The sequence below is a fragment of the Hipposideros armiger genome, unplaced genomic scaffold (genome assembly GCF_001890085.2).
Source record: "Hipposideros armiger isolate ML-2016 unplaced genomic scaffold, ASM189008v1 scaffold_18, whole genome shotgun sequence".
Taxonomy (NCBI): domain Eukaryota; kingdom Metazoa; phylum Chordata; class Mammalia; order Chiroptera; family Hipposideridae; genus Hipposideros; species Hipposideros armiger.
The window spans coordinates 1,447,540-1,455,582 of NW_017731368.1; the positions used below are offsets into that span (position 1 = coordinate 1,447,540).

Below are 8,043 nucleotides of genomic sequence, written 5' to 3' on the forward strand. Positions count from 1 at the left end.
CCCCCCCCCCCCCCCCCCCCCCCCCCCCCCCCCTTGAGCTGAGCTAGCTGCTCCGTCCACAACTAAGATTGAAGGACAACAACTTGGCTGTTCCCCTTCCCCAATTCCCCAATAAAATCTTTTAAAAAAAGAAAGAAATTTAGGGACCTTGACTTAAAACCTTGAGGAATGGTCTATAAGTATCTTCATTGCACTGTCAACTTTGAACATGCCTGACCATGACAAGATAGGGAAGCCCCCTTACACATGGAGAAGAAACCCTGAAATAAAGGTGCTTGATCTGGAAGAGGGTATCCCAGCCTAGCTTCTTACCTCAGAGCAACTTGGTAGCCCTCAAAGTGGGAGGGCACTGCCTGGGAATGTTGTGTAAGAGTATGCACTAACATAGCCTAGGGAACCAGCCAGGATTCTAGGTCATGGTCCCAGGAGTAGGCCTCCAAAAATGGAAAGGCCCATTCTGACATGAGACAGGCCCAACACCCTGGAACCATTTACTAGGAGATAATCAGGGTTGGATGTATCTGACTGAACACCCATGAGGTGTGGAGGGGCCAGAGGAATGGGATTTGGAAGAAAGTCAATGAGCTCTGCCATTCCGAGGTCACACCAGTTGTGAGGATTGAGCATATGTCATCGATCCACGCCAGGCTGATGGTGTGTGCATGATAGAAGGGCAAGGGGCCTTATGGAGGTTGGAAGTGACACATCCTGAGGCAGAGGTTGAGGCTGGAAGAGATAATTAGCCATCAATTTTAAGGAAGGAATGATATTTAGAAACTGAAATAAGGGCTGTGAAGATGCTAGAAGGACATTCCAAGCACTAGAAGGAGAGCTCCTTGGGCCCTGAAGGGCCTCTGAACAGAGGGTGTTAAAAATCCACTTGGGGGCAAGCCGAGTGGCGCGTTGGTTAAGAGCTGGCTTGGGACGCCAGAGGGCCCCGGTTCGGATCCCACATATGAGGGCCAATGACACTGCCCTCCACAGCTAAGATGCTGAACAACAGCTCAACTTGGAACTGGGCTGCCATGAGTCGCCGGTGATGGCATAGGCTGCAGCCCCTGTGGCAGTGGGTTGCCATGGGCCACCGTGTGTAGCCAGCAGCCAGCGTGAGCGGCCAGCAGCTGCAGTGAGTGGCCGTCCAGAAGACGGTTGACTAATCTGCCTCGCCCGGGAAGAGCGCAATGATGGTGCCAACTTGGGCCAGTGAAGCAACGTCCTCCACAACTAGACTGAAGAACAAAAGGACAGCAACTTGTCTGTTCCCCTTCCCCCAATTCCCCAGTGCTGTTCCCATCCCCCAATTCCCCAATAAAAAAATCTTTTTAAAAAAAATCCACTCTGATGGAAAGGAGTGACAGTGCTGGCTGCAGTGGTGGAAAAATTCCTAGGTATGACAGAAGTATCCTACCCTATGTGATGCTTTCATTCAGCCATTCTGAAATTTTTCATCAGTGAACGCTGAGCCAGAGGCCTTCCCTGTCAGCTCGGACCTTGCCTAACACCCAGCATGGCCTTTTTTCACCCACCAACTCAAATACATTCTTATCTCCATTTTCCACATTGGAGCAGAATAATGAGATAAAGTAGGGAAATGGTTGAGTGAGACATATTAGGAAAAATTACTCAGTCTGGTTTTTCCCTATCTTGCCTTACATACCTGGTGGAATGTTATTTACAGTTTGATTTTCCCTCTTGTTCATCCATGTTCTTTCCTATGTAGAATGTTATTTATAATTAAATACTACTTATGAGCTACAAAGTTATTTTTAACTTGACATTTTGAATTATGCACTTTATTCTGTTCTTGTATCTGTTTATAAAATTTGCATTTTGAGAAATTTCAACCTAAAATTAAACACACCCTCTAACATCAAGCTTGATTCTAATAAATGTGAACACTCCTGTGTTCTACTATTTTGGACAGCCTGCCATTTGAATGTACTGCAGTAAACATCACTTCTGAAAGTGGGTAATGCGATTAACCTTACGCGCCTGTGTTTATTTTTCCTGTCACAGGTAGAGTTGGCTTTGTGGGACACAGCTGGGCAGGAAGATTATGATCGCTTGAGGCCCCTCTCCTACCCGGACACCGATGTTATACTGATGTGTTTCTCCATTGACAGCCCTGATAGTTTAGGTGAGTAGCCCAGCAGCTTGACGTTTGTCGCTGCCTGTGTGCCTGGCCAACACCTGGTTTCTCAGTCCTTTCTGGTCATCAGGTGGCCGAAAAGCAGACATGAGCTTCAGGGAAGGAATCATCAATGGCCAGAGTTCTAGAGCCTTGCGTCTGTAGAGCTTGGGCCCTGGCTGGGTCCTTTTCAGCCTGGGTCTCCCATGGCTGCCATGTGTCCACTTATAAAGTAGGTGGATTCCAAATACAAAGCCATCTTTTGGACTGAGACTTGGGGAAGTCTTTTTTGGGGGGTACCCGTACCTTTTTTCAGTACTTCATATGGAGCCTGATGCTTCCTTACATGTAGACTAGTGACTTGCTATTTCCCAGTAGTGTTTTTAAAGCACTATTTTAGCCCTTTTCTAAAGTGTCTTAGCTAATAGAGAGAGACTTGAACCTGTCCATTCTACTAGTTCAGTTGGCCACATGTTTCAGAAGCTACTTTACTTCAGAAAGACCGAATAATGCTGACCTCACACTCTGCAAAACAAGGCACCAAGGCCTTATAAAGAGTGAACAGTTAACTTCTAAAATAGTCTCAAACTACAAACAGTACCATTTAAATGATCATCATACTAAGTACTTTGTATGCATTTACTCAAATTACCCTATGTAAGGTAGATATTACTGTTACCCCATTTTATAAAATTATCCCTGACATTGATGCGCCCAAGGTGTGGTTTTGGGAGGTTGAACCCAGGCCGCTCATCCACCATGATGTACATACAACTTCACCAGATGAGTACAGTATTGGCAAGAAGCAACAGCTGGTTATCACTCATTTTCACAAATCACTCTTGAGCCATTTGAAATTCCAGTAGCCCACAGGGTGGGGGGCATGCTGAGGGTCCATGAGCAAGGTGTCGAGAGAACATGTGAACTCTGGGCCAGCTGTAGTCCCAGAATAGGGACCCCCTTCTGTAAGCTGTGGTCAGAATCACCTGCCAGCAGTGACAGGTAGGGAGCCTCCCTCCGTGGGGCAGGTGGCACCATTGTGGAGCCATCCTGTGTTCAGGATCCTTGGCTGCTCCAGGGCCTTTACCTGGGCTCCACCTCCAGAGGAGCTGCACTCCTTCGTGGGACTGAGAAGCCAGTGGTTCTGTGCTTAAGGGAAGGGTTAGATCTGAAATAATTTCTCTGCAATTTAATTAGGGGTCTTAGAGAGTCTTCAAGATAGAATTGTATGTATCCCTAAGTTGTGTGCATTTCACTTCTTTCAGAAAACATCCCAGAAAAATGGACTCCTGAAGTCAAGCATTTCTGTCCCAACGTGCCCATCATCCTGGTTGGGAACAAGAAGGATCTTCGGAATGATGAGCACACAAGGCGGGAGCTAGCCAAGATGAAGCAGGCATGGTTGGGGCAGGGTTCTGTCTTCCTGTAGCATTTTGGAACCTGAAGGGCCCAAGCGTGGAGGGTCAGGGAGTCCAGCAGAAACCCTCACAGCCCAGGCTGTTTCAGAGTCGCGGAAGTCTCTCTGTCCATCTGGCTCTCATTGACTGGGGTTTAGTCATAGGAGATGGAACCTCTCCTGTGAGGTCGTGCTGTGCCCCCAAAGATTGCCTGCCTGAGAAGGGACCATCACAGCAGTAGTCAATGCTCCAGATACAGGAACTTTATCAGGCTCTTGATTTCCCTCTGTAGTTATTACCTTGATATATATGTGAGGCCAAAGATAAATTGGTGGCAACTGAAGGACTGGGAAATTCTGAGGGCAGGCAGTCCAGACAGATCCCTGATGCCTTTATAAAAGTGATCCTGGAGGTGGCATCCTAGCTTCCTAGAAGCCAGGTGGCCCAGTGGCAGGGCTTCCCCATTGCAGGAGGAGTGCCTTGAGGTCTTCAGCCCAGGTTCTCCCACTGAAGTGTCTCTGTCTGAATGTCAAGGTCAGGATTTAGTTCCTTCCATGGGCATTCAGTCCTCTGCGAAGCTAACTACAGAAAGACCCAAGGGCTTACTCGGGATTGACAGCTTGCCCTTCGCTCCCTCTTTAACCCACCGGGACTTCTCTGACCTCTCCTTTCTCTTTACTTCCCAGAGAAGAGCTTGTTTGATTTGTTTGATAGGGATATACTGGGGTAGGAGTCACTGCACATGAGTTTACATAGAACTCAAACCTGGGGGGTGTTAGTAGCTTTTAAAAGAAGTCTTTTAGCTGAATTTGAATACTCGACACTTATTCACTGTATGTATTCTATGTAAACACTTAACTGAATGCTCTTTTCTCTTTGCTTGCTAGGAGCCGGTAAAACCGGAAGAAGGCAGAGATATGGCAAACAGGATTGGCGCTTTTGGGTACATGGAGTGTTCAGCAAAAACCAAAGATGGAGTGAGGGAGGTTTTTGAAATGGCCACGAGAGCTGCCCTGCAAGCCAGACGTGGAAAGAAAAAATCTGGGTGCCTTGTCTTGTGAAACCCTGCTGCAAGCACAGCCCTCATGCGGTTAATTTTGAAGTGCTGTTTATTAATCTTAGTGTATGATTACTGGCCTTTTTCATTTATCTATAATTTACCTAAGATTACAAATCAGAAGTCATCTTGCTACCAGTATTTAGAAGCCAACCATGATTATTAATGATGTCCAACCCACCTGACCCACTGGGCTCCTTCTGACACTGCGCTAACAGCCCTCCTCTGCACTCCACCTGACACACCAGGCACTAATTCAAGGAATTTCTTAACTTCTTGCTTCTTTCTAGAAAGAGAAACGGTAACTTTTGTGAATTAGGCTGTAACTACTTCATAACTAACAAGTCTTGCCTATCATCTCTCAGCTGCAAAGTACTCTGGTGAGTCACCACTTCAGAGCTTTACTCCTTAACAGATTCCATTGGCATAGCTCTGGAGTGGCCATCTAGTTTTTTCAAAATACGTTGAGCCACAAAGGCCCAAGTCCATGCAGCTGTGGCAAAGTTACAGTTCTGTGGTTTCATGTTAGTTACCTTATAGTTACTGTGTAATTAGTGCCACTTAATGTATGTTACCAAAAATAAATATATCTACCCCAGACTAGATGTAGTATTTTTTGTATAATTGGATTTCCTAATACTGATATTTGTCATCCCCACAGAAAGTGTATTGGTTTTTTAAAAAAGAAAAGTGTATTTGAAAATAAAATCAGATGGAAAATTCATTTTTAAAATTCCCGCTTTGTCAGTTTCTCTGATAAAAGATGGCCATATCCTGTTTTCGAACCCACATATCCCAGTACCCCTCCCCAGAGCTGGGCTAAGTAAATAGGAATTTGGTTTCATGCCGGAGGCACTCAGACACTTCCAAAGGTGGCACAGACCTGTCTCCTGGACTGCAGGGTCAGCCTCTAGTTCACAGTGCTTTCTCCTCACTGTATCCAGGTTCCCTCCCAGAGGAGCCACCAATTCTCATGGGTGGCACTCGGTTTCTCTCTTCTCTCCAGCTGACTAAACTTTTTTTCTGTACCAGTTAATTTTTCCAACTAATAGAATAAAGGCAGTTTTCTAAACTTCCTGTATCCTGGTGTTTGTGTTTCTCTCTCCTGGGCTGGGAGAAGGAGGATGGATTCAGTCTAGCTGGCTTTGAAAGGTTCCTTCAGAGTGCCAAGTACCAGCTTGCCCACCACCCCATTCCCCAAACTGGCACTAACCTGGCTCCTCCTAAGAACATGGAAACAATTATCTTTGTCCCATTCAAGTTCAGAGTGGGATGGGGTGGGAAATGCAGTGTGAGACAGGAGGGGTGGTCCCAGCAGTCATTCTGCACAAATCAGGATTTTTTTTTTTCTTCTTACTCCCTGTCCACTTTGTGTCTTACTTCCAGGACTCAGCTCCAGATGAAGTTGACTAGGTATGGAGGATAGCCTGAAATCCGGCTGGGGCAGTGCCGCAGGGGGGTGTATAAGTAGGAGGGAGACCAGAGGCTTGGACGTGAACATGCTCCAGGCAGCCCTACAGTGCAGGGGAAATGAGTTAGAGCTGGCTTTTGGAGCCTGAGCCCTGGCTACTCATAGCATTACATACCCTCATCCAACTTAGCCGACCTAGAACCATGGAGCCTCATTGCAGAACTTGCGTGGCAGCTGCTGCCAACTGCACCACCACCGCAAGTCACAACTCGCTCTGCACCTGGTGATAATAGGGCGCATACTTCAAGAATAGTAATATGGCATCTGCTGGGAGTGTTCTGTGGCCAGGAGCAGCGCCCACTGCTGTCTCCCGCCTGGCTCCAACTCCTAACAAAAAAAACCTTTGAGACCTTGGCTTGCGCTGTGCGGGATAACGGGCGGCTGCAACAGGCCTGGTTGAACCAGACATGTCAGCGGTTCCGCCCGGTTTGGGCGGTGCCCGCATCCGGCCAGACCGCACCCTCCCGCCTCCCTGGTCACCCGCTAAGGGAGGGCGGAGGCCGGATGAGGCGGGACCGAGGGGGAGGAGCAGCCGGAAAAGTACCTTCACCACATGACCCCATCGCCCGCCTATTAAAAGGAGGCCACCCCGGTCCCTCTTTTGTCTGGTCCCCAGCGCTACCTTCTCCGGACCCTACGCCATGTGCGCCGCTCAGCTAGCGGCGGCTGCGCGAGCTGCCACGGCCCCGCTCTCTGTGTATGCCTTCTCCGCGCGCCCGCTGGCCGGCGGGGAGCCTGTGAACCTGGACTCCCTGCGGGGCAAGGTGCTGCTCATTGAGAATGTGGCCTCTCTCTGAGGCACAACGGTCCGGGACTACACCCAGATGAACGAGTTGCAGCGGCGCCTGGGGCCCCGGGGCCTGGTAGTGCTGGGTTTCCCGTGCAACCAGTTCGGACATCAGGTACGCGGGGCGGGGCGGAGCGGGGTGGGCGTGCAGCCGGGGTTGGGAGTGCCAAGGGGCGGCCCATCGGCCCGCATCCCTCCGGCGCTAGTCCCGGCTGAGATCAGCTCCAACCCGGAGTTGTGCAAGAAGGGCTAAGAGCCTGGTGACTCATCCAAAAACCCCTTGTTTGCGGTCAGAAGGTTTCCCTCCTTGCGGCCCTGGGTCCCAGCTGCTTTTCCCTCCTGCAGGAGAACGCCAAGAACGAAGAAATCCTGAATTGCCTCAAGTACGTCCGACCTGGCGGCGGGTTCGAGCCTAACTTCACGCTCTTCGAGAAGTGCGAGGTGAATGGTGCTCAGGCGCACCCTCTTTTCGCTTTCTTGCGGGAGACTCTGCCCGCGCCCAGTGACGACACCACTGCGCTCATGACCGATCCCAAGTTCATCACCTGGTCTCCGGTATGCCGCAACGACATTGCCTGGAACTTCGAAAAGTTCCTGGTGGGCCCGGATGGCGTGCCTGTGCGCAGGTACAGCCGCCGCTTTCCCACCATCGATATCGAGCCTGACATCGAAGCCCTGCTGTCCCAGGGGCCCAGCTGTGCCTAAGGTGACTCTCCTGGCCTTGCTGCTTGGCGGTCACAGCGCTTCCCTCTGGGGATTTCATCCATGATGGTGTTTCCTCTAAACCTGCATGGAGAAACGCCTGATGTCCAGGAAAATCCCCGAGATGGGCGCTGGTCCTGTCCATCCCAGCCTCCCCCTCCCACACCACTGCTCTTCACAATAAATGTTGGGTGTCAGCAGAACTGTGTGTCTTGTGTCAGTGTCAGCCGAGAACACCTTCCCTACTAACCCCATTGTCATAGGGCTGGGAGCTTAAGCCGCCACTCTTCAGCTCTTAGCCTAGCCAAGCCTGAACTTTCTACCTTTTGTCTGCAGTGTGTGGAATCCACACTTTCCTCTGTGGGAAGCCCGGGCCAGTGTTTCTCCCTCTGCCAGGACGTGCAGTAAGGTCTTCCTAAGACCCTGGTAGAAGGGCAAGTCCTTATTCTAAAAAGAGGAAGACAAGTCAAGGGCTGATTGCCTAACCCCAGTAGAAGGCCT

The 8,043-nt window shown here is 49.7% G+C and overlaps 2 protein-coding genes across 4 annotated transcripts in view; both read left to right on the plus strand.

Moving 5' to 3' along the window:
* Positions 1-5,663, plus strand: part of RHOA (ras homolog family member A) — a 59,950-nt gene extending 54,287 nt beyond the window's left edge. For all 3 annotated transcript variants that reach the window (XM_019631863.1, XM_019631854.1, XM_019631873.1), the window contains 3 exons: positions 2,017-2,137; positions 3,394-3,524; positions 4,413-5,663. In XM_019631863.1, coding sequence (XP_019487408.1) covers positions 2,017-2,137; positions 3,394-3,524; positions 4,413-4,586 — 426 coding nt within the window. In that variant the 3' untranslated portion in view covers positions 4,587-5,663. The remainder of the gene's footprint in view (positions 1-2,016; positions 2,138-3,393; positions 3,525-4,412) is intronic.
* A 938-nt stretch (positions 5,664-6,601) lies between these two features.
* On the plus strand, positions 6,602-7,745 carry GPX1 (glutathione peroxidase 1). Its single transcript, XM_019631839.1, has 2 exons — positions 6,602-6,955; positions 7,186-7,745. The coding sequence occupies exons 1-2, from the start codon at positions 6,695-6,697 to the stop codon at positions 7,543-7,545; spliced, it is 621 nt and encodes a 206-aa protein (XP_019487384.1). The 5' UTR covers positions 6,602-6,694; the 3' UTR covers positions 7,546-7,745.
* Positions 7,746-8,043: the final 298 nt, after the last annotated feature.